We start from the raw sequence: 27,526 nt of genomic DNA on the forward strand, positions 1-27,526 counted from the left end.
CTATGAATTACTAGAAGGATAAAATGCCCTAAATGAACACACTAGTTAAACGCCAAAAATAACAAGATAAACAAGTACACTGAAGTTAAAGAGCCATAGTTTATTTTTTTCTATACATATATCTACACATGATATCAGAAGATGAAAACATCCCCTGTTAATAAGCTCCAATCAGATAACTTATCAAGTTTAGACAGGACTAGATGTTAGACAATGAAGCGTTATTTAAAAAAAAAAAAAAAAGAGAGAGAGAGAGAGAAAAACAACTAAATAAAACATAAAACATTAACTACTTCCTTTTGTAGATAGAGAGCGTCAACTTTCTGACTTGTTGAGGTTCATAAAACGTTGCCTGAAATGAGACTGTGAAATTTAATTTTGATTAGCTGTTTCTCTAGAGACTTATGTAGCATTTCTTCAAAATTGACTCAGTACAGTGTGCTGTGGTTTTTTAATTGATCCTTGCCAACACTCACCGTTATTCCCGTCTCTTTGAAAAAGATTTATCTGAAACTTTATTTCTAACGATCAGCAATAGTGATACGGACTAGAATTGTTTTTAAGGGAGCACAATACCTGCAAAATGGACATCTTGTATTTAAAGCCCTTACATGTTGTTCCTACAAATATATTGCTACAGTAAAAATGAAATGTTATAAGTTTACTCAATAAAATCTATTTTCCTGTACATTCTTTTCTGTATGACTTTTTTGTATTTAATGCTACATATATTACATCACTTATTGTAACAGTTGTGTATCAGCAAATATAGCAGTAATATACAGATGAACTTCTGTCTTAGCAAATATTTCACCATTTCTACCTACCAAATATAATCCCATACTTTAGTATTTATGCATGACCTGAGCAGACCAGTCATTAATCTAATAGTAAACATTGGATGACATTGTCAAATTGCAAGTTACTGTACACTTAACCACTTTACAAATGGAATTAATTCCAAGCACTTCCTATGTATTTTTTTAGACTTTCCAATGCCAATGATTTTTTTATCTAGGCTCTAAATATGTTTTATTGAGCGTTTAACAACATATTAAGAGCTAAGAGGTGACGTCTAAACAATGTTTTAGGAACAAAACTTTAAAAAAGTTTTTAAAAAAAAGAAAAAGAAAATAAGAAAAATGTACAATCTCATGCTGCATATTTACATATATTATTTAAATACTATATTTTGTCTTTCTGCTATCCATAAATTTCATTCTAAAGCTTTTTTTAATGTATCATTTTATAAAAGAATACATTCAACATATCTAGAGCTTGCAAAATTTGTGTTTTGGTTTGGTTTTTTGTTTTTTTTTTTTTAAACTCTCTATAACAGTGATGAGTAAAAGCTATCTGTAAAAGCATCTGGGATTTGTTTGGATTACACAGGAGATTGAGGGACCTGGGATCTGCACTTGATTGTGCAACTGGTTTGAAATCTAGTCTAGTAACAACTTAATGCTTAGAACGAGACTGCAGTAAGAGAGCAGATTAAAGCATTTTTTACCATTAGATCTTATGTGCTATACAGTGATGAACTGTATCTACAGTGAATAATTTTTTTCTTTAACAATCATTTAATATTTTAAGTTAGGTCATTTGGAATATAGAAGGGAAAAAGGAATAGGAAAATAACTTATCTTATGGGATTCAGCCAATGGAAAGCTTTAAATCCTTGAAAAGATTATAAACAGTGGTTGAAAAAGTGATGCAGTATAGTATGTGCAACATGGACATCATAAAGAGTATTTTCCTGCTCCTCACAATCCATTGAATAAAAATATCTTTTTCATGTACATATACAATATATCTTGGGGACATTCAGTATTAAGCTATCTACAAATGCTTGCCTTTTTTTTTTTCCCATTACTAGAACTTTCTTTCCCTTTTGAAGAATCAGTTTCCCAAAGTTATGTAGCTTATGTTGTTCTCTCCCTTGTATATAGGGTTCTTAAATATACAGATATATTTTACTTCTGGTTAAATGAAGAAACCTTTATGATATTCCAAATGGGAATTACTGTATGTGAAAACTGGAAGCAATTCCCAGAGCAAAAGACAAAACAGAGCTAGATGGATATATGAGGTTATTGATGTGGAGTCGGGGCTTTTAACTGAGGCTCCCGGTTTAAATAGGTAGCCCAATAGACTAAATTAAAGATTCCAAAAAGCAATGGGAAAGCTATTCTTGATAGTCGATCAATTTTGCTGACGCTGTTAAAAGTTTTCTTGGGTTCTGCAGGCTTTGTTTCTGGCTTAACTTCTTTGGGCTCTATCGTTGCACTTTTAGCAATGGTTGCCAGCCCAGGGTCCCTTGCAATATTAGGGGTGTAGCTTGTAGCTGCAGCTGTGTACGTGTTATTTTTCTTAATGAGAGGATCCTTCACCTTCTTTGGCTAAAGAAAGAAGAAAATATTTTATTCTTATTGGCTTCTCAATAGGTAACATACTAAAAAAAGCACAATGAAATTTTGCTATAAGTTAACTTTATTCCGTAAATTGTGGTAACCTGTAAAGTAAGAAGGTAATGTCAGGGTACACGGCTCATGCAAAATACTTAGACGAAGACAGAGACAGAATCGCTCATCTGGATTATTTGTATTGCTTAAACTGAAGTATATGATGGATAGTGAAGACTTACCCTGATAACTAGGTTCACTGTTAGACAAAATTACCTTTAATGGGAATGAGCAGTGATGAACCATTCATAATTCAACACTCCCTTAATCAACTCTGCCACTTGACCAGCACAAGAACCTTAAAGGATACTGAATTTCTTAATGTAATTTTCCAAGACAAACAATGTTTTTATGATTCATTCTAACACAGTTCTTACATAAAAAATATACAATAAAAATATCATGCAACCATGACACAAAAGAGTGGATTATTTGGAAACACACCAAACCAATCATTTTTATACTAAGGATTTACACCAGAAGCATATGGATTAAGAGAGAGAAATTTTCAGTTCCTACTTGAATGTAGCAATTAGATCATAATGGCTGAAATGACATTCAGAAGAGGGGGTCTTAAGTAGCCACATGATTTTTGTAGCCATTCATGTTGTAAAGCAAGACTGTACTGAATGTTTTTCAGTGGGAGGTGTAAAGAAAAACACTATTTATCAGGAAACAAAAAGACATAATAATGCCAAGAGCTTGGAAAATCGTTAGGATTCCATCATAGTGTTTGCTGAGGGGGGAAGAAAAGGGAATGTTGACCATGTTTTCCTCAAGAAGGAAGAAGATGATAATGTGGATCGAGAAAAAATAGTAGGAGTGGTTTTATTGCATCATTTCACAGAATAGCAAATAGAACTATCTGTTATCAAGATGCAGCTGTCCCAGAGATGAAGTACTGTTTAAGATAGTCACAGTGCTATTTGTCATGGATTGACTATAGTTTAATAGCTAAATAGACAAGGCCCTGGGAAGGCAGGGGGGCTTTAGTTTATAAATAAAAAATTAAGGAGGTGAACAGAAAGGTTCCTGAAGGACACCTGAGAACATGCAGGAAAGCTGCAAAAGCATGGGGGCACGTGGGAAGAAGCGTGTTGAAGCATGACACTGAGCCCCATTCAGGAAGGAAACTTGTATTGATGAAATGTTAAATTTGTTTCTTCATAGGAAAGGGGATTCAGATAGTGCCTGTGGTGCAGATGTTCTTTGTTTCAAGACAGTAATATTCACCGTAGCTTGAGGCTCAGGAAAAGCTTCAAAACGTCTTCGAATATCTCTGCTGAGTAAGAAAAACAAACAGCTGGAAAAAAAAATACTCAGAAAAGAAAAAAGATGAAGTCAGAAGGCTTTCTGGTTGCCTGTTCTTTCTCTTCTCCTGAGCAGGAGGGTTGCTGACATGCCTGTACTGTTTCCCCATCGGCAAGAAGTGCTAATGAGCAGCTCTAAATCCAACAGGTTGAAGAACTAGATTGCAGAAGTTTCAGGGGACACTCAGCCTACAGATACAAATTTCGTAAGGAATCTGATCCACAGGAAGGCCTGACACCAATCAGGGGACTGACACTTTATGTCAAATTTGAATTAATGAAAACATAACAGCTAACAGGAGCCCTAAACTTTATTAATCTGTGATGCTTTGTTCACTGTTAGCTTGCTTTGCTTGCTTTTCTTTAATGTCTGCAGATAACACGCTCTACTGAGTGGTGGCATACTTTTGTTGTCTTATAACAAAGGCAAGAATGAAGACCCTTACCTGCTAGTGAATGTAAAATCGTACATCCTCCAATGTTTCAGACAGTATTTGAATATTGTGCTTTTACTGTTCTGGTTTGTCTTTTTTTTTTTTTCTTTATTCTTTTTTTTTTTTGTATGAAAATTTAATTTTCTTTGAAATAAATGGCTGGTTGTAGTAACTTATGTTAGTAGGTAGACAGTATTAAAATAGGAATAATTAATATTTAATATTTTCTATTAAAGTAACTCATTCTTTAAAAAATAGCTATAATGCAGATAAAAGCACAGAAAAACAGAAAAGAATGACTTTCAATGGAGGTATTATCAATAACTGAAAATATTGACCAGCAGTGGCACCACTCAAACCTGTAAATTAATTGCTTCATTTTGTTCCACGATGCTTTTATGTTGGTTATCACTGAGTAGATGTTCAGAGTTTATTTCTGTTTTATCACTGAATGACTTACACAACGAAAATAGAAAAAACAGTACAACAAAGAATATTTATATATCCTATCCGTACATTCCTGAATTAAACATATATATTCGCATACCAATGAGTAACATCTGCTCCTCCAAATATTTATTCTGCTGATTCTCTAATCTGTGAATGTTCATAAGTAATTAGGCAATAAGCAATTAGGCAAGTTAAAAGTCTCTTTCAAGATCTCTTAGAAAATAAGCAAAATGAGCTTCCTCACAGAAGGAGCTCACATGATATTTCATAGGAAACAGGAAACTTTCATTCCCTGTACATCCGCAACAATTTGTTGATGCATATGTGACTTACAGTCTGATCCCTACAAGGAGACAACCTGATGTCCTCCTTTGCCTTGATGGAGATGTGGATCAGGGTTACTGACTCCCAGAACAACCCAATTTCATATATAGGCTAAGAATTAAAAATAACAATATTTCTATTTTTAAAAAACAGGGAAATTATAGTAGGCAAAGGCAAGAAAAAGCCCTGCATTGATGGTTTGATCATGATCACTTGGTAATCCTCTTTAAGTTGAGTACTCTGGAAGCTCAAATACAGCAGCCACAAGATTTTCCTCTTCATATATACTATGGCATGGACACTTTATCTTGCTCCAGTACTACAGAATGAAGTGCCTTCCCTCAAAAAACAAACAATCAAACAAAAAAAAACCAACCACCTATTAAAAAATATATGGAGATAGTGTGTGACATAATGTGAATTGTTGGAGTAGCTATTAAATGGCGTTACCTTTTCAGGAACAACACTTTTGCCATCCCATGCGTAACCTCTCTTTGTGAAGTAATTCACTGTTGCAAATTCGATGAGTGCAGAAAACACAAAGGCATAGCACACAGCTATAAACCAATCCATGGCAGTGGCATAAGCCACCTTAGGGAGTGAATTCCTCGCACTGATACTCAGCGTGGTCATTGTTAGGACAGTTGTCACTCCTGGAAAACAAACAGGTTTTGTCCTCATATCAGCAGTTTTATTTTGCACTTCAATTCTCAATTACTGCAACAGATAGGAAACCCTCATCTGCACCCATCATTCTTATGGACCTCTCCACTTAAATTCAGTTGCTATCTGAGGATATCAGGGTTTCCAATTCTACAGAAGTTGTGGGATCTTTGAAACATCTGTTTTATATTTTTCTTTCAGTCGTTTTAGTACAATAGTAATTTTTAAATGGGGATGCCAATAATTTTTTAAGTTTTGGACTGGATAATACTTAGAGCTTCATGGAGGAAGGAATCATCATTGCTCTTCCTTACCCAAACTGTGTAAATTGCCCTAAAAATATATTGACTCACATGTGTACTTCTTGTGGTAGTTTTAATATGTTTAAACATAAAACTTAAAAGCTTATTAGTTTTGTGTTTCTTAGCCTGGTTATTGTTAATACTAAAATTGTTTATGAAGTATATGTTCCTTCATAGATAAATTCACTAAGCTTTATGTAGCATTACATTTATTTAAATTCATATGCAGATGTTCCCTGATGCCCCCAAAATAGCACAGAATTTATTTAAGAACAACAATAATAATGTTATCTGCATCTGTGATATCAGAGCTCCTATAGCTGATGACACTTGAGCTCCCCGTGGAGCTTTCACTGGCAGTGGTAGGGCTGCACTGAACTCTGCAAGATCTGCAAGCGTAGGCTGGACATTTACATCAAATCATATGTCCACAAGTTACCTTGACAACTGCAGTATCCTGTATTGAATGTTTTGCAAGTTCATCTTTGCTGCACTGAGTGTTAGTGAAAATGTGAAGTGGTCTAAAATAGGCCAAATAATGAAGTGTATTTACATACTAGTGTAAAGAGCTTGAAATTTTAGTGCCGAGTGGAGAAGCAATTTCCCATCCCTGAGAGACAACCTAATCTCATATTTGACTCATTATTAGCAAGCTTATGGTTCTCTTGTGCAAAGCAGGATTTATAATTTATATTATCTGTGATAGTAAGAGGGCTAAAAGATGTAAGATGTGCTTCTGTATACATTTGTTCATGAGAGGTATCCTGAGATGTTTTTTTAATGCCATCAGGAAGTGGAAAAATCACCTATGTTGATACCTAATGATGGAGTAAATACAACACTGTTTACTAAATAACTGTCTTCTAACAGGAGAACTTGCGAAAATACATGGGTTCTTGAGCTCTCAAGATAGCAGCTGGAGATCATGCAGTATTATGTATTATTCATTGTGAGACTAGAAAATGTTGTCCTCTATCTAGGGACAATGAAGTATGGCATTGCAAAATGCTGATCTGACATTTCCTTTTAAATGGCATGTGCAAAGAGAGATAAAATAGATACAACTTCAGTAGTTTTGAGTACACAGGCTCGTAAATGTCCCAGATCAATTCTCAGTGAAGTTGGTGATAAAACTTCTGAAGTAATTTTAGACGTTAATCTAAATCACATTATGTAAATAAAATGTAATTATCTTGTGCTTTAAACCGTTCTTCTGTAAATGCACATCCAGATATCTACAAAAAGTCTTTACTTGGTTCATGAGGTCTAAGGTTATGCAAGCTGTGAATTATTTCCAGAGGCTTTGGGAAGTGAAAGTATATCTAAGAAGTGTGCCTGAGAAAGATCAATAAAAACAGCTTTTGATCAACAAGAGTTTCAGTGTCTGCATGTTTCTCAACATCAGGCCTTGTAACTCTCTCCAGCTGCATCGCTGGGTAAATTACCTCATGCAGAGCAGGAAGGCCCATGGCATCCTGCATCCTTCTGCCCTAAGGCAGGAAGTGAGTGTGACAGCCAGCCTGGCTTTGTGCTCTTCTGCATCCTCCTGCCAAATGTGCTCAGGTGTCCCATCCATACATCACAAAAAAGACTACATCACATCATAGAAATATCAGGTTCTATTTTCCTTTTAAAGATACGTTATTTCTTTTTCTTTTTTTTCTTCTTTTTTTAACAAAGTACTTGCCTTGGATTCTTATCTTCAGAGATTATGCTAGTTGTTTGTTTCTAATTTTAAAATAAGTGTTTGCCAGCAGTGGTTAAAGCACTGGGGACCAACTGTATAAAGTTACAGTCCTTCAGATTCCCTTGTTACTGCGTTCATTGAGTGCATCTATTCACTGTTGTAAGCACAATAAATCATCACTGATTTTAACAGGAGATCTTTAGTAGCATCCTACTGAGGGGATTTTTAAGCTAAAAATGTTCAAAGAGGCTGGGGGTGTCAAGGATATCAAGTGACCCATACCATTAATTAAAACTTTCTGACAGTCCCCACCATGGATATCATGGATGTCACATGTCATCATCAGAAATGTTTCATTCATATCCATACTGTTTTGGAAAAGTAGAACTGGAATAGATTGTTCAAGATATTTTCAGGTCCAATTTTACTCTCAATTTAAAAGGTTTGGAACTTGTATAGGTTTCTGGTACATCTTTACAATGAAACATTATCTCTTGAGCCTGTACATAGTGCAGTAGACATGCTCTTCTCCAATATCACTCTGCGCATAACAGTTTTACCATAAAAATTCTTACATTTATTTGGCGTGTCATTGCCAAGGAGTTTATAAGTCTTTCTTACCAAAGACAGTTCTTGCTGGAACAGATTCTCTGTTGAGCCAGAAGGACACCTGTGACAGTATCACCGTCATGATGCATGGCAGATAAGTTTGAATGACAAAGTAACCAATCTTTCTCTTCAAGTGAAAATGTGTAGTCATAACAACATATTCCCCTAAAAATAAATAAAAATGAAAAAGAAAAACAAAACTGTAAAGCTTTTATAAATACAAAAATCAGGAGACTTTAAATGAAGTCACTTTTCACTGTATGTACAACTCTGATGTAAGAAAAAAAAAACCAACCTCAAATTATATTGGGTCAGTTCCGAAGAAAACATTTAAAGCAAATTCTGAAGTTCCACTAATAATAACAAAATTAGACAGTTCTGGGAAACACTAATTAAATTTGCATCTTTTCATCTCCACTGAGTAGTGGAGAATGAATGTCTGCATTATAATTGGAGGCTGTTTAGGCCTCTTGTGAAAGATTTCATTCCATTAGAAGCTGGAAAACTGCTGTAATATGCACATGGAAACATCATTCAAAGACCAAGTGATGACAGCAAGTCAGAAATGTTTCAAGCTTAAATTGTAATTTTTGATGTGGTTATGTTTCTATTATCAATGTGTGTGCTTTATCTACTCTAAATATTAAGCATCCCTATCCTACTAATTCACTAAATTCTCTTGCCCAGTAAATGGCCAATGCAAGAATAGTATAGAATATTTTCATTACCGTTAGCGTTTTAGGTGCTACAAAAACATATGATTTGTGTATTCCAGTTACATACAAAAGGCATTGTTAGCATTTATATAACTCTATAATTCTTTCTTTCCAGACGGTAGCAAATAATGCCTTATTTTCGGACTATTATTTACAACATCATTGAAAACATATTTTGAAGAACAGTATATTCTCAAAAGATTGGAAAACCTATAGCTGTGACATTTTGTTCAGTGTAGATTGATTCTTTATACAATGGATGTTATCTTAGGAATGAAACAGGTGGAACTATAACTGGATGAAAACCTCTGTCTAGATTAGAGATGACGTGAAATCACCATTATTCTCTTTTAAAATACAGGCACCTGGAAAGAGACTGTTGCTCCTGAACAGTAATAGCTTAAATTGGATTGAAAAACTATGTCTAGACATTGACTGCTTATACACTGAGCATGTTAAATGCACTTTTCTTTAAAAGAAAGTCTAGAAGAACATTCATTTGAGCAATTGCTCAATGTATAACCCTGAGGAAATCTTATAGATAGGATGTGACAATAGTCCTGATCTGTTTCAATATAAAATAGAAGTCAATAGCAAATGGACAAAAGAGAATCAATTAAAAATTTAAGGTAAAGCAATGGCTAAACAAGAAAAAAATTCTATCAAAAAAATAGAACTTCCAGAGCAACATGATGGTTGTTGATGTGATTTTTACCCATTGTTCTTTAATTTTCACCAAAACAACCCACAGCAGCGACTGTAATCTTAGGAAGAATGCCAATCCTAGCTAGAAAAAACAGTAATTTAATTTTATCTGCTATGGCTATTTTAATGCAGTCTCATATAGAATGCTCACAATGGTATGCCAGAATTAATTCAGCAACAATAGAAGGCAAGCTAAGAATACAGAGTGAACACATTGCTCTGCTCTGAAACTTTATTTAGCTGCTTAAATTATGAAAGTATTTTTAACCTCGAGAAATGAGAACGGGATTCAAAGCATGAAGGCAATTAAAAAGTCCAGGATTACCCTCATCAGTTCAGAGCTACAACAGGTCTGAGTTAGGAGGCAGATAATGCCACAAGAAGTGCATCAATGCCTACATTCAGTTAAAAATCAAAGATGTTTCTTCAGGTCCTCAAAATACGAATGGACTTGAATCATTTATTAAAATATTGTAGATCTTAATGAGACTTATTTAAATAACTACAGGACATTTAATTTACACATATTGTACAATATGAAACCTTTAAAAGTGGCCACACAACTCCTGCATTTACATTAACCTAATGTTTTGAACCATGTCCACGTTTCAATCTTTCCAGCACTCTGACAGAGCTTGTGTCTGTGCTCCGCACTTTTGCTGCGGTATTTAAGCAGCCCTTAATTCTATGATGTTTCACAATTAAGAGTCAGTGTTCAGATATTGTAAATTAACCTGTGTCCTTATAATGAAATGGCTGATATTCAGTAAAGTCAGATCAGACCTATTACTTGATGTTCTTTAAACTATTTTTAATAAACCCAGTTAATCAGGTGGGCACCTAAACTTAATGTGCATCACGTTAATTTTAATGACATGCAGACATGAGGTTCGAAGAGGGAAATGAGTTTACTGTAATAATACTTATCCTATCACTGTGGGTAGAAATGAGGCTTTCCTTGACATTAGTTTAAAGCAAAATATTTCTCTCCTTATGCTGTGTAACCCAAGAGCAAATAACACCTCTTAAGAAGTATTCTCTCAGCAGGGTTTTAGAACAATGGGAAAAGAATATACCATTTAGTGATTACAAACCCTGCTGATTCTCTATGCAAAACAATGTGTTCAAGGTGGCAAAATAATTCTGTGTAAATGGGAATTTTCCCAAGCCCTTTATGCATCTGTTCAAGCACTTACAAATAATATGATTTTAAAGTCCATCCGAATAGGACTTGATAGTTGAAGAGTGACAGAAACTGCACATATGTAACTTAAAAATGACTGGCTCCCTGCTTAAGCAAAATGGCAGTATTATTTTGCTTACTGAATGCTATATTTAAGCTTGTAGAACCTGCACGTGTAAGGAAACAGAACAGATTCTTCCACTGGTGGAATGAGTGAATAAGTAGACTGAAAAAAACAATTTTTTTATTTTTTTTTTAAATAGTAGAAATTGCAGATCTCTTTTCATTAAAAATTCAGGATTTTGTTCTAGATCCAGAAATGAGGATAGCAGATGGACCACTATCAAGGGGAAAACGAAACAAAACAAAACAAAATAGCAGTTTCATCAAATCATTTATAGTTTTGATAATACCTACCTAAGGTAGGTATAGAAAATATGTGTCTAGAATTCCAGACAACTATCAGTATCAGAAATTACTGAAGTGTTTGAAGTTTCCCTTAATGAACCATAGAATCAGCTGTGAGAGAGCATTTTCTCGCCTAATAGAGGTGCTGAGAACTCTTAGTGAAGATTGACTTCAGCTCCTTTTGTTTTTTTGTCACAGGAGTCAACCTCCACAACTCTGGAAGCAGGCAGGGATTTCACAATTTTCATTACGTACATGGTGTATTAAAACAGATGATGAGAGGATAAAGATGTGCTGGAGGATTGTGTTGAGATAGCTGCCCAGCTGTCTTAGTGGGGCAGAAAGTTGACCATTAATCACTTCTGATCCCCACTATTTTGGTGAAAACAAACTTCAAGAAGTACTTTTGAGACACTGACTTTTCAAACAAGTTTCTTCCACCACTTTTCTTAGTTGGTATTAACTAAACAGAGTTGCAAATTTGTACTAAAAGATTATTTATGGGCTTATTTTTAGCTTTTATCCATTATATTCTTTATAAACCTGTTCTGCATCTAGACAATATAATTTTATTTAAGCAAGTATTAATTATATTGCTTTTAGGATGGGATTGGTAAAGAGTTCTGTCAGGCATAAAAATTAGACAGAATTCAATCCTATGAAATATCATGGGCAAAAGAAATATAATTTAGTTCTTTCTTGAACATGTAATACGAGTTTTTACATTTCATAGGTTTGCTTTCAGTTCTGTTTAAAGATTTATTATCTGTCTTCAGAATTTACATGGTGCTTCTCGCAGTACTGTCTAATTACCCTGAACAATATCTGGTATTGTACATTCCCAAGCTTATGAGCCTCTTCTTGCCTTTTCAGGAAGGGGCAGGTGGGGTGAATTACGGGCTCCACAGACATCAACAGGAACACTTCTGGCTGTGGCCCAGCCAAAAGTTCTCTCTCATTTTATTTGCCTGATGGGCAAATCATTGCTCAATAATGGAAGTAACAAGTCTATGGAAGCAGTTCTGTTGATATTGTTCTTATGCAAAGTCCTTATTTCTGCCATTCCACTTACTTTTAAAATTACATGTACTGAACAGAAGCTTCCAAGCAGTATCTTGAAAATTGGAGCACTGGAAATATATTATGCTTATTAGTATAAGATAAACTTTGTATCTTAGGTGGACTTACAAATAAATACTGACAAGCTAAATAACAAGTAAATCAGACATTAATTAGGGTTCACATTACATTGATTCATTTTCTCTTAAATGTCTGTTCACTTTACAAATGACTCATTAGAAAGTTTGGTTTAGGTAGCTGTGCTTTTCTTGAGTTCTGACACAACTGCATGGGCATTCAAAGCCATACAGTTACTTGTAATGGAGTTCTTCTCTCTGGTCCATTGAACATTCAAGCCAGACAAGGCTATGAGGTCTTGTTCATCCTCAGTGCTCAGTTTATGACTGTGTTTAGATCTTTGTGCCCTTCCAAAGTAATTAAAGTAAAATTCCAAATTAGCCAGCTTCAAAGGTATAAATATATAACATAAAAGCATGGGTTATTTTTTTCTACCACTTTTCTAGTAGTTTTAGATTTAAAGCTGATGCAGAACTTAAGATACACAAATCCTATGTTTGATGTTCCAAATGTTTTTTGTTAATTCAGTGAATTTTTTTTCACCCTCTAAATACCTTCTTGAGAAAATATGTGCTTACTTTCAGCACCTTATTTCACTGTTTCCAGAACATGGTTTTTGAGGACTCGTATTCTGATGCTCTTATATATAGTAAGCAGATAATATGATAAAGATATGAGGAAAGATTCTTTATAGCGTAGATTGCTTTGTTTCTTTCTTTCTGGTTAGATTCACCACTATAGGAAGCTTTGCAACTGTTGAAATATTTTAACAACCAATTTAAGCAGGAAATAATCTCAGGATATGTTATCTTTTCAGAGCTGTGTTTCCCTAACCTAAAAGCCATATATTGTCGTTTCTCTCTCTCATTCTCATCAGTTGTTTTTTGAGTTTTTCTTCTTCTGCTCTAAATTCTGCTTTGATGTTACAGATCTTCCATTAAAGCAAAACCACAACCCTTCCCAGCAAACCTTTTTCACAGACCTGTGCTGGACTGAACGATTCCTGAGTCCACAGTTTGTCCAAGCAGATCATATTGGTTCAGTCGAGAGCCATCTTCAGCCACCACCACTGACCTTGCTGGTTCCCGTGTCCATTCATACACAACCTCTGCTCTGGTATAAGCATCTAATTGTAAAACAAATACAGCACATTTTAGCTTTTCACCTTCTGTTGCCATATGACTTTAACATTGTTTTGAGCAGTAGATTAATGTTAACTTCTCTTTCACCACCTACAGAAAATGCAGTTGCTTACTGCAACTTTTTGTCAATGGCAAGTATAACTGCCTATGCCTGTTCTTGTGATGATCAGATAAATAGATGCTGTCGGGCAAGTTTCAGGTTCATCCTCAGTGGTATGAAGGATTTTATCTTTCTTACATTGTTCCTAACTGTAAAAAATCTAAATAATCATTAAGAAGAGTTAGGCATGGAATTTCAGGGTCATTGAAGAACTCAAGCTCTTTTTCTAATTTTTATCAACTATTGAGAAAGATGAGCCCCAGTATTTTCAGTTTGTGGTGGTGTGGTGTTGCTTGAGCCACTGTAATAAACTAAGTCCACCTCAGAGTAGTTTCACTGACCTCTTCGTTAGCCTGACCAGAGCTCTCTACTTTGGCACCACCCTCTCACACTGCCTTTGTTCTATAACAGGCATAGCAGATATTTCTGCTGGATTTTTGGACTCTCCAATCTCAATTCCTCAAGCATGTTATATAGATATTCAGTAGCATCCTACATATGCCATCCAGATGTTTTGTGCTATTATTAGTTTATTATTTATATTATTTCAGGAATTAAACTGTATACTATTTTTTTTATCTTAGTCTTGCAATACTGTTCTGTCATTTTGTGTGGTCTGCGGTCTGACAGCTCTCGCTTTGAGCAGTTGGGGTGGGAGTTAGCTGTCTACATAGAGGCATTGAGTGTCGTTCTTGACACCTAGGAGTATCCAAGACATGTATGGGACTGAGTGTGTGATTAGAGCCTACGTAAAGCTTGCTCCCACCAGAGGCAGCTGAAAGCCAGATGGGACATCTTAGGGCATCTAAAATGCCACTATAAATGTATATTTAAATGACTGACTGATTCCTACCTGCTAGATGAGATTTTCCCTGTACATTTCAGACCTGGTAAGCAGGAAAGGGAAAGGAGGAATCTATTCACTTGACCTCATTTGTGAGTTAATAATTTTATCTTATCAGTGTAAGAGATAACAGTAATTGAAGAGGTGGTTTTAGATGGAGCATACTGGTAAATTAATTGCATGGCATTTGATCCTGATTACTGAAGTGCAAGGTTGCTTTTGCCCTCAGACTTCATATTCCCCAAGCACTGTAACATATGCATAGTTCTTTTGGAAGCAACTGTAAATGCAAATCTACTTATTTATAATTCTGACCTTAAAAATAATGGCCACAGTAATTACAAGAGTTTGTCTGCTATTCTAGCCAGATAAAGAAAAGGGGATAGTATCAGCTTAGAAACACTTGTTCTGGAGCACACATGAAGTCTATGAGAGGGGGCTGATTTCTTGAACTGCTGAGCACCACTGAATGAGAACTCAGAGGGAAGGTAGCACACTCACCAGTGCTGGAAATGGACCCTATCTGCCCAGTGACTGCCATCCAGCCATGTTCAGTTCACTATTTTCACCACGGATGGTGTGTTCCCCCTCCTATCTTCAGGATCCAGTTGACATATTGCATAAGTAGCAGCATATTCTTTTGCTCCTTTCATTATTGCTTTGCAGAGTTGCCTTCATTTTATACTGACAATCAGATTTTTGTGGGAAGAGTTGAGGACAGCAGCTGCCTTTCTGATTTTGTTATGCCAACATATGGCTTTCTGTTGTTCCAGAAGCCTCTTTAGCATTTGTCACATTGAATTTACATTGGAATAACCTCTAGCTTAAGCTGCTATTTTGGCAAGTCATTTTAGCCTTGGAGCTGGGTCAAGCATTTATTGGCCTCTACAATACAGGCAGAATCCATGGGAGATGTGCCACTCCTTCAGTATGAGGCTTTTCTGAATCCAGCTCCAATAAGAGATGGGTAACAGTAGAGGACATGGAAAAACTCTTATCCAATTTAATTCAAAACAAATACTGCTGGGCAAACACTACTTTGGGGAGCTACTAAGTCTAGTATTGCAATTTGCACATAAAAAGCGGCTTTCACTACAATTAAAGGTCTTTTTCAGTAAATTCTTCAGTCCATTAAGATTAATTTCATGAATTACTTTAGTTGTCTGAAGGGAATCTCCCAAATGTATTGGAAGGTGGCTCTCACTGAAAAAGCAGCAATTCAGTTTAAGATAAAATATATTCTCTTTGTAAGAGTAAATTTATTCTCTTTTTATATGTACAGCTATGAGACCTGTTTCCATAACTTGTCCAAGTCTAGCCACTTGTCCAGTGAGCGAGACTTCTATTTATGAATAACCAAATATTGAGACAGAAATACTTTATAATGTGGTAATTACGCTCTATAATCTAATGAGACGGATGGGGGAGGTCCAGATTTAAGGTTCTATTTTGGATAGTGGATTCCTCCGCAGTGTTTGCAGTACAAGCATGCTGCAGAACACACTACCCCGGATTATAAATTCCTTTAAAATTATTAGGAGAATACAGAGTTTCCCTGAAAATGCTTTGATCTTGTCTCACAACATTTCCCAGCATTCGGAAGCACTTGCTTTGTTAGCTCCCGTTTGGGACAGCTGGCATGATAATAATCAGTTTGTGTTCGAAATGGAAAAATACTGCAAATAGTTTGTGCAATAAAATGGCCCACACTCTGAGACTGGAGTACTAATTATCATCTATGAATTTAAGGTAATAAGTGATATTTCAATTAGAAATAACACTCACTGATTATCCTTTAGTTAATTTAAGGGAAATAATATATATTATGATAATAAAAATGTATTGCAGAATAAAATGGAAACAAATTTAGGTACAAATGATATTCAGAAATACATGCACATATTTTTGCTGTCTTGTTTTCACCTTGTGGTGTGATTCTAGAGCTGTATTTGCATCTCTATTATCTATCCTTTGCATAATTTCTTTATCTCTTCATCATTTAATCAAGGCAAGATCCCAACTAATCTGGAAAACCACGCACTCGTTGAGCCAAGAGTACTCTAATCTGGGACACACTGAGCCAAAAATAGCTGAGTATAGGAAAAGAAAGGAAACTATTGTTCGCACTTTAGTGTCTGATGTTTAAGGGTGTGGCTAAATGATACACAGATATGCTGAGAGACATCAAGTCTATAAAAATTCAGTCTGCTAGTTCACATTTGTTCAAAAACTGTTGATGGTTTAGCTTTCTATCAGAAGGTTTTATGCATGCTTATCCATCTTTCTGTCTTCCAGATCCAGCATACATTCAATATGCATTTCAAAAGAAATTCAGTCCTGTGACTGTTTCTAGTATAAGTGGGATCCCAGGTGATCTCAAATGCACAGGTATGCTGTTATTGATCAAAGATCCATTACAGCTATCTACTCTATATTATTCAGACTAAGACTTCTTTTCCCCTTTCTGATTTACAGGAAATTCAAAAGCTTTATTGGAATTGCTGTAAGAAAGGTTGACATTCAAGTACTAAGCTATTCCTGTCAGCTATACTTCAAGTTTGTATAAGCTTCTGTTCTGTAAATTGTATCTAGGAGGCTAGTAGCTCTTTAAAGAGAAAACACCAGTGCTTTCTCATAGTAAGCATAGAGGTAGCCAGTCTAAAGTAAACCATCATCCTGTCTGGGACCATGTGAAGAATGAATAGGGTGTTTTGTTTGTTGGCTTCTAAAATAGATCAAGTCACTAAGTACCCATTATCAGTGAAATGACCTATTTCTACTAGAAAAAAATTGCCACTGAGAAAACAATTTGTATGATATTATATTTTCCACACATTTTATCTTCCTAGTTTTGTGTTGAACTGAAATAAAGCAGATCTTCACTTTTTTTTTTCCCCTTTCCTTTAAGACTTTCAGCAGGAGTTGAAAGTAGGTCACTTCAAAAGTATTGCCTCCTCCTTATTTCCATGGAAACTACAACAGATACAAAGACCACAATAACACTATTTGATAGAGCAAATTCTCAGCTACAAAACAAGGTTTTTCAGTGTAGTCACTACCATTAGCTATCCATTTATGCCAGTGATGAACAAAAGCCTACATGCTCTGCTCATAAAGATCTGCACCTGTGCTAGTGACCCGTGACCCACTGACACTGTTGTCACTGCTGAAACACTGCCTCACTGTGCTCACATCCACTATTTGGTCTCCAACAACATTCAACAAGTGTCAGAGGATGTCAATGGGTGCCATTTATTCTGGGTGGAGGAATTCACTGAAGCACCTTTGCTTCATACATGCTTCCATGTCAGATGCCATTTTGTCAGACTGCCCCTGTGCTGCCATCTGTCACATGGCAACAAAATGGAATGGAAGGTTTGTAGGAAGGTTCAAACCTCTTCTGTCATCTCACCAACATCTGTCTCTGACATTGCAGGCGAATGAAGTGGAAGAGGAGGCATTACTTTCAGAGCAGACCTCTTATTTAATTTCTGGTAATAGCAAGTTTAGTAAACTTTTAAGCATCAGCGTCATGTGGGCTGCTACTCAAACTGAATTTTTGGAGAGAAATTCTCGAGTTATCTGAAGTGCTGTCAGCTATTACTCTGATTTCAATTATATTATATTTTATTTGGTGCATTCTCTAATGTAAGGTCAAATCTGTTGCAAGTTGCAATCTCCCTTTGGAGTTTTGTGACATTTTCCACTTCTAGAAATGTTGCATGATTGAAATATGAATGGTATTGTAATCTTAAATGAAATTTTGTTCTAAACATACAAAATCATGGTAGGAAAATTATTTTTACCTATACCAGTTGAGTTATTCATGGTCTGTATTACTTATCTTTAAAACTCACTTTGCGACTTAAAAAAAATAACAACAAAAAAAGTAACCCTAAGATTAACAACACCTTGTGTGTGACAAGCTACTTTTCTAGAAGTTAGGGGTGATACCATTTTTCTCCTTTGTGAATGTCCAGGCATGACACTGGAACGTGTTTAAGGCACTTCTATGTCTTATTCATTAGATTATGAATTATTCATTTTATGAAATATAAACATATGTAAGAATGAGACTACCATTAAAAGTTAAAAGTACCCCAAATTAAAACCTTGATGTTTACTCAGTTGTGCAATATGTCTATAGAGTGACCTCAAAACGGAGAAATCTCAATTTAAAAATAAACTTACAGCTTCCAAATTTCAAGGGGCAAGCATGCACATCCATAGGAAAGTCTTCTAAATGCATTGGACATTCTGCTCTCACAGTCAATCTATAATGGATCAATGAGCAAAAAGACATATTTATTCTACTTTCATAGAAATAATAAATAGACTTCTATTAAGACACATAAAATAGTCTATCATCTGTTATGTGATTAATAAGCAGCTAGAGCAGGACCTAATTGGCCTGTCTCAGAATGCAGATAGACCTATGTAAACACAGCATTGAATCTGACTACTCTTTACCATGTCTCATTGTACAGCAGAGACATGCTTATACTTCTAACTTGGGATGAGGAGTAAAATCTCAGAAACCAAAATTTTTTACATGCTGCCATCACTAAATTGTCCAGTTTGGGGTGCTGAAACATTTGTTGAAATCATTTTGTTGCTACTAGCAACATGTTGCTGAGTATGAGAAATCAAATAAACTAAAAACATTTCCTGAAACAATCACATATCACACACATGTCAGCAAGGAATGGACTGCAATACTTGAATGCCAGGCAAAAGATTGCATTAAGACACTTACAAATATGAGGAAATAGAAATTTTTATGGTCAAAAAAGAGATGTGAACAGTGTGCTACCAAGGTAGTGTTCTTGGGAATTAATTCCTGAACAAGCATTTTGCCAGAAAAGAAAAACTGACCTAGACTTGTGTAAGTACCAATCAACCACATTGTACCCTAGCCTTGGCAGTCTTGAAAGACATTTCAGAATAAACTGAACATATTTGGTAAGCTCTCAAGTGTCTGGAGACTTTATTTTCTTCAAATACTTGTACTGCTTTTAAAAATATTTTCAGAATTGTTAAAAGAAAGCTCACTGTTCACCTACTTACTGAACTACCCATCTTGACTTTCAGACAGAAGTGTCACATAAATATAGCCATGTAGAGGCAACGTGTCATTTCTTTCATTGCTCAGTTCACGGTTCTTTTCAATTCAGAACATTTCCACCACTGTGCATCATCACTGTTTTAAAATAACGACCTCTGCTTACAACTGACTAGCTCAAGTTATTATTGTCATAAAAAGAATAATATGTTAACAAGAATGATCCCAGAACAAAACAAAAAAACAACAAACAAACAAAACAAAAAAACAAGCAAACAAACAAACAAAAAACCAACATTTCAAATACTTTAGTGAAATGTTCTTCTTTTTACATGTTCTGTATTCCCAAAAAGCACAAGAAATTACAATGTGTTCAAGGTGACATCGGATGGGGCTTTGGACAACTTGGTCTTGAGGAAGGTGTCCCAGAGCATGACGTGGAATTAAGTGATGTTTAAGGTACCTTTGAACCTAACTATTCTGTAATTCTACTTTGCTGATGGAATCCTTGAAAGCAACTCAAAATTAAGGTCCTCTGCAAACTGACTGTTTCCTAACTCTCTAGGCCTTCTACCTTCTCAAAAGAAAAGTGCAGCATGTGTAAAGGTAGCACAGCGGAAGGAAAACAAAATACTTGCAAATGCCTTTTTGTCCATCATACTATGACCTTATTGTGAAAAAGATTATTTAACAAGAATCAAATAATCCTCAAAAAGGAACATGCTTCCTGTTTGGAAAATAACTTTACCTACTTAAATTGTCAAACGAAAGATAAAATATTTGAGGGCTCACCTCATTGTGTACAGCAGGGTCCCATCCTCTGTAATTCGTAATAATTTATTTGGCATCGTCATATTATGAGCCACTGACTTCTTTCCATTGTGGAAAAAGGTATCAGGTGTCCAAATTTTGCTCGCCATTAAATTGTTTAACCGGAGAACAGTCATAGGTCCTTTGAATTTTAATCTCTCATCTTTCCAGCTTTGGCGGAAAAATACATCTATAGTGTATTCCTACACCAATTCAGAAGAGAAAAGGTAATACTGCCATGTGTCGCAACACAGGAATTTGAAAATTATAATTTTACTGTTCCCTTAAAGCAAGACTATTAATGAAATTAGTAATTATCAGAACATTTATTCTCTAAATTACTTACAATGTATCTGAAGCTAGTTATTTAGCAGCTACAACATCATTACTGTACTGAACAGAGTAAATGTTAGGAAGAATGGCATATGAAAAGTCAGAAAGAACTGAAGATATAATATATAGGAAACAACATCATCCGCCCTTTTCTCCTTTTACTTTCACCTTCCATAGAACTGTAATTTGAACCTGTAGACACTGAGCCATTGTGCACTGCACAAGAAGAATTTGTCTCTTAGAATAAAACAAGGCTGGTGAGACAAGATTTTACCAGAGCGTTTTGTTCTAGGTGCCTCCGTAGCATGAACATGCAGTCAACTTATGAAAACTTCATGGCTCACTAAAATTATGTGGTCTGGTTTATGGGACATGAAATGGCTCATAGTCTGAATTATTGCACCAGAGAGAGAACAAGCTGAGAACAGCTTTGGACCAAGAGTTATAGTGTGGGGCAATGGGGAAGAGATGTTGGCTGATTGGCTGAGTTCAGTGTATACAGGGAGAATCAAAATAACCAACATTCATTATGAAATTGAAGACTGACTTTGTACAAATTTACTTTTTTTAGGAATTAAGAGGCAGAGGGTGAAGTTAGAAAACATATGTTGGTGCTTTCTAAATAAAACACAGAATAGTTTCACACTGGGGTGGGAGAAAATATGGAAAAGTCTTGCAGATGCAGTATACTATAATATTTACATTGAGAAATACCCCATCCCAAAGTGGAAGTGCTATATGGGATTACCCTGTCCCTTCCATCATTCTTGATTATGATTTTGTGATAAATGCCAAAAGCAGCTATCCAAACACTGTTCAAATTACCCTGAATGATGATCTTTTGGCCGAGAAATGGAACCTTTTCTGAGATCTCCTGCCAATGATTGATGGCAAATCCTGAAGGCAAATGTCTCTGGCACACAGTGCTACAAGTAAAAGAGCTTCCCCAAGGAATATATTAGTAAAGAGAAACATCGCAGAATGAACATTTAAAATCTTTCTCTTGCAGTCTCCCTTAGACTTGTGGTTTTTATTGAAAAAATGGCAGCACTATACAACATAAGCAACTATGAGCTGTTTATTACTTATGCAACTATCAGCAAGTATCGATGGCGATAGTCTCGTGTCATTTTTTTTCCTGTTTTCAGGGCTTAAAACACCTCAATAAGTTCATTATGGACAATAAAATGGAGTTCCAAGGGATGATCTTTGTTGTTGTTGTTGTTGTTTGCATCTGAGACCTGTGAATCATGTTGATGCATATTTAATTGCAAAGATAATAGCATTTTCACTTTCTTAATCACATGCTCAGTGTGCTGCTGGAAGCTGGATTTGTTCAGCTCCAGTAACAGCAGTTGTGCACTTTTAGCCACATCTTCCTTCAAAACCTTGCTGGATCAGAGCCTCAGGTTGAACCCTGTGCAAGATTTTTTCCCGGATGTGTAGAAGAGTAGAAAATAGAGGAGGTATAAAAGGCAGTAAAATACTGTACTTCCTTAGCTCCAAGGATTTCTTCTTAAATGCATGGGAAGAGTTAAAGACCCAGATGGTGATACCACTTCAGTGTGCATTTAAGCCATTCATTTTTGCTTGCAACTGCAAAAGGTGGGAGTGGTGCAAGTTTAGAGGAGTGAGTATGGGCCTTCCCCTTATGTGAGCATAGTATTCTGATGTTGGAAGAACAAAGAGTCTGGGAAGTTTGGTAAAGGAATCTGACAGCAGAAAACAAGATTCAGATAAAAAGGAGCTGACAGATCATGCCTGGCATAAACTGCATCATTCTCTATCCCAGGCTGCTGCACCATAAACCATTTTGGCTGAGCTGTCTTACCCCTTAGCTTTCACTACCTGCTTTAACATGTACAATAATTCTCCTCAAATGAATCCTGACAGACAGCTGATCTCTACGATCAAGTCATCACTTACTCTTACTCTGATTATAGCTTTCCTCCATCATAGAGTGCCATCAGAACAAACGGTGTACTATAGCACTGTTTTATGTGCAAGTGGGTGAGCAAGATAAAATTCAGTATAAATTTTCCACAGAGGAGATTCTTCTATCCTTAGCGTGCAAGTAAAGAAAGAAGATTCCTATTTGCACTTTGCCAATGAATTGTGTAGTATTGAATATTTACAGTACTTTGTCCTAAATGTGAGATTCAGACAGGAAATCTTTAGTACTTTATACATTCTCTAATCTACTCATCTGTTCTCTCTCCATTGAGAGAGAACAGATGTACATAATTGTTTATGTACATGGTAGACCACACCATGGTCTGTATTGTACTAGGTGACATACGGGAAGGTACAAAGGCAGAAATTCTTTCCCAAAGAGCATAGAGTAGAGAAGCAGTGGGAATGAAGGCTTACTGGGAAAACTGTGTTGTTGGCTTATTTTTGTGTTTGTTTTTTTTTTAATGAACAAAATTATTGTAAATGCTTCTTATTCCAGACATAGAATAAGCAGTTATCTGGTCATTAGTTCAATCCACCATCTGAGAGATCGTGCCTCAGGATCTGTGAGGTTCTTCCAAGATTAGATGTTTTTATTTCCAAAGGTGTTTTTCTCCTGCTTAACTTTATTCCCAGGTTTAAGATGGAGTGAAGGCATTCTCTTTATAGAATAACAGGTTATGTCTATGCTGTTCTTAAAAGAGTGACTTGAGAGTGGGTAGGAACACCATGTACTGCCTGATATATCAACCTACTATCTATATAACTGCCTCATTGGATTCCTGCAAACAGATGGTCTAGGTATGCTGGTGTCTCACTGTGGCTGTAGTTTTATAACATATGGCGTCAGCTGGAATAGCTCATTCCCAGCCTCAAGCCATCAGTCTAGGCTCAGACAGCAGTGCATCGTCCCCTTGACATGCCAATACAGATGCCTGTGAGGCCTTCCTGTCCAGATCCCATAATCCAGTCAACACAGAGCAAATCCGGTCAGTCAATGGAGCAAATTTGGGGTAGCTCTCAAAAGATAGTGTCGACAACCAACTCGTAATATACACAGAAGGCTTTGCATTAAATGTGCATGGAATTAACATGAATTTATATTCTGATAGGCTCTTCATTTGATCTTTCTCTCTATGTTTTTCTCTCATTTTCACACATTTCCTTAAGCAGAAGAGTTAGCATAAGTAGGCTGTACACACATTACTTTTTATGCGAGGTGAGTAGGAGTATTACACTAAATCCTTTTCTGTGGTCTCTTGCTTTTCAAAATCTGTGAACACCTGCCTGTATGTTTTTTGGCAGTGATTACTTATGCTATAATAATGCAGCTATACTGAGGTCAATTTATTTTTTTCCAACTATACTTATTCGTAATTTTGAAAGTAGATTATTTTTTACTTCAATATCTTATCCCAGAAACCCAAATCCTATGCAAATATTAGTTTTCCCAGCAACATCAAATTAGCTTTACCATCCACTCAATGATGAAATCATCTGAAACTATCAACTGTAAGTACAGAATGAAGTCCAGACACACATATTCCCAAATAATATAGCAGGGTCACTGGTTGCTTTAAATTTATGTCTGTGAGTAGGAAAGCATCAGTGCCTGTTTATTAACTTGCTGTTCCTTAATTGAGTTTCCTAGTAAATCTGACTCAACAGATGACAGTAGGTTAGTCAGGCAACTCTTAACAAGTGTTACCTTGTGTTTTCACCAGCATGTATCTAGTACTCTTTTTATTCTCACCTCCTCCAAGCATCTGTGTCCACTCTAATACTTCAAAGGAGTTTAATTTTCAGGAAATTTTAACTATCTACCTCCCAAAAAAGACAGATCTCTAAAAAAATCAAGCAACCGCACTCACAAGCTACAGCTGCGGCAATTTGAATTCAACGCTAAAAATTAAGTATGTATTAGACCCATGACTGTGTCTGAAGTTTTCATTTAGTTACATGGTTGGTTATCTATTTCCAGACAGAACTGGGAAACCAAAAATTGCTCAATCAATCACCAGAGCAAAAAGTTTAGATGTCAGTAGCAATCTTTAATCCAAAAAAAATCTCACATTTTAATGTATAATTTAGACATATCTAGGAATTCTATTTCAGAGCATTAAAAAAAAGTGCAGGAGTAATTTATTGAATTTTTCTGAATTCTTCTTCATGGTATAGTACTTAGACATAGTACTCCATACATGAACTGAGGAGATAAGTCATCAGTGTGACTGTTTCCCTGGATTGCCCTTCGGTTTCAGGACTTCCTAGCAGAAGCTGGAAATAGTCCAAGCTTTTCTTTCTCATGTAAATATGATGGTGTAAGTTGGAAATATAGTTTTGATTGTAGTTTTATAAATGGTGTCATCCAAGCAGTCAGGAAAATGGTGGCTTTGCATAAAGCTCTTTTATGAAAATAAAGTAATTTAGAAGAGTTACTTGCTCTGTAGTTCTGGTGTTTAAGGTCCATCTACATTTTCAGTTTTGATTAAACAAATGACAATTTTGAAGAGATAAATTGAACTTCCTATGATATTTTTGCCACATGTTCTTATTTTTTCTTTCTTCTGTGAATGCTTCCAGTTAAATGCAGGCAGTTACAAGACTGAATTTTCTTTTTTTTTCCCCCCATTTAAATTAATGAGGATGTTTTCAGCATTCATCTTTATACAGGATCCAACAGATACTAGTAATTGCAAACCAGGCTTTCCCTGTCAATAGCAACCTACTTGTGAAGGTCTCATTTATATGCTTAATTTAAAGGACTTTATCCATATTTTTACATTTTTTTTTTTTATCTCTTAAGACCAGGGATCACAACATCTTCATTCAGTTTTCTGAACTTCTGAATCCCCTGCAGTTATCTGGCAATTTGATTTTCATATTCATGCCATAAAGAAGTGACACTAATTCTCTCATTAATCTTCTCTTTCAGCAGCCAAGTTCGAGGAAACTCACTTCCCATTGATCAGTAGCTTTTAATATAAAAATACAGGTTAGAGTGTATGGATGTCACTTTGTAAGCACAAGTGTTAATTGCATTTTAAGATTATGATCTTTCTCAGCAAATTGGATCAGTGATGTGCCAGCAAGGACCTGAGCAATCATTCTCAGAAGAGTACTGATCCAAACCTTAATGCATTTCATAATATATTAGGTAGCAAATATAAGGTCTGTTAAAATACATTATTAAAGTCATCGAGGATGCTAATTTCAGGGCACTTAAATGCAGTCACAGCTAACAGGAATCATTGCACATAAATGCTGACAGCATTTTGGAATCAAGGGCTTAAAAAAAAAACAGCTTTAAGAGTAGTAAATAAGTTATTGCTTACATCCTCCATCCTTCAAATTAAAAAGACAAGAGAAAATGAATGCTCTAGAAATATAGGCCATCACTTACCATATCATGGTCTGAAACAGGCCCAAAGCTGGTGACGAAGATGTCAGTCTTCACTTCAGTTACACGCTCTGATGAAGCAGGAAATTAGGACAGTGAGTGTCTATCAACAGTCTTCATTAGATCTAACCATTACCAATTCTCACAATAAATAGAAAAATTATTGGCTTTGATTAGCAATTCTAAAATTGGTCTACAATACAGTCCTGATAATTTATTACTTCTCAATGTAATTTCACAGTGAATATTGTCAGCAACAGTATTTTTTTTTGTTATCGTGTTTCCATAGGACTTTTTGAGACACGACTTGTACTGAAACACAGCAGACATAGTTCTGCTGTTGTAGAAATCCTGTCACACTTTGACTATTAAAGGTTTCTGTCTGACATTACAAACAGTGCCAGGTATTTTACACTGTACTTAAAAGTCTTATTGGGTACCCAGTGCTGCTGGGCAAGCTGATTGAAGGTCTCTAATAATTAACCCCAGGCTCATGAATTATGTATTTAGTGCTGAGACACAGAAATGTAGAAAAAAGAGAGAGATAAAATACGTTCCAGTGTATAAAAAAGTAAAGATTTTAATTTATTTTTTGCACGAGATGGCTTCATTAGTCCTGATTATGAGAAACAAAAACAAGTTAAAACTTATCCAAATGAAAATAATCTCAACCTCTCATTACTATATCTTTTTTATGTCTGTCTGATTTCCATACAGAACCAAACATTTGGCTTATGGAGATCCACTGTTTAAAGTTCCTTTAAGAAATTCACAAACTTCATCTCTCTCCTTCCTCTCCCTGCCCCCTATACTCAGACTGCCAGTCACTTCTGAGCATACTGGTATTTTCTAGGATACACATCAGAAAATGCTCACCCAGGATGGCAAGTATCAAAATAACACTGTTGAGTTAAATATAGTTGCAGGGAGTAACACCACCTGAAGGCTAACCCCATCAGCTCTCAGAACTTACAGTGATCTCAGAATATTTAATGTTTACTATAAGCACTATACAAACTAGTATGGGTTGGTTTTTTTGTCTGTTTTTGGTTTGTTGTTGTTGTTGCTGTTTTTAGGAATTTCAAATGTAGAAGGAGATATGCATTTCTCATATAACTTTCAAATAAAATAAATAATGTGTGAAATTTGTGACAAAAAAAATCATGTACAGAAAGTAAGGGTCATGCAGCGAAGCAAAAACTGTCATAAGACTAAGAAACATATAGATCTATAACATCTATATATTACTTAAATACTGTAAAATAAATAAATGAAAATAATAGAATCCTCTGATTTGAAAAACAGTTCAGATGTGCTTTTTTGTTGTTGGTGGTGGTTTTTTGGTTGTTTTTCTTCATTTTTGGTGTTTTTTTTGCATCTGGGAACAAACAAGATTAATTGAAGTTCTTACACAAAGAGAAGTGAAATATGGAATCATGGTTAACCAGCAATATACGTTTTCATATATAACCCAAATATTCTAATGAGAGTC

General features: G+C 35.6%; 1 protein-coding gene across 1 annotated transcript in view; it reads right to left on the reverse strand.

Annotated features, from left to right (window-relative positions):
• Positions 1–229: 229 nt before the first annotated feature.
• The window catches only part of GABRA1 (gamma-aminobutyric acid type A receptor subunit alpha1), a 40,890-nt gene continuing 13,593 nt past the window's right edge, over positions 230–27,526 (reverse strand). Inside the window, exons 4-10 of the mRNA XM_085236769.1 lie at positions 26,038–26,105; positions 20,331–20,551; positions 18,668–18,750; positions 13,373–13,516; positions 8,254–8,406; positions 5,431–5,633; positions 230–2,399 (exon numbers count right to left, since the gene is read on the reverse strand). Coding sequence (XP_085092895.1) covers positions 2,091–2,399; positions 5,431–5,633; positions 8,254–8,406; positions 13,373–13,516; positions 18,668–18,750; positions 20,331–20,551; positions 26,038–26,105 — 1,181 coding nt within the window. The 3' untranslated portion in view covers positions 230–2,090. The remainder of the gene's footprint in view (positions 2,400–5,430; positions 5,634–8,253; positions 8,407–13,372; positions 13,517–18,667; positions 18,751–20,330; positions 20,552–26,037; positions 26,106–27,526) is intronic.

This window comes from Meleagris gallopavo, chromosome 15 (assembly GCF_905368555.1).
Source record: "Meleagris gallopavo chromosome 15, MGAL_WU_HG_1.1, whole genome shotgun sequence".
Lineage (NCBI taxonomy): Eukaryota > Metazoa > Chordata > Aves > Galliformes > Phasianidae > Meleagris > Meleagris gallopavo.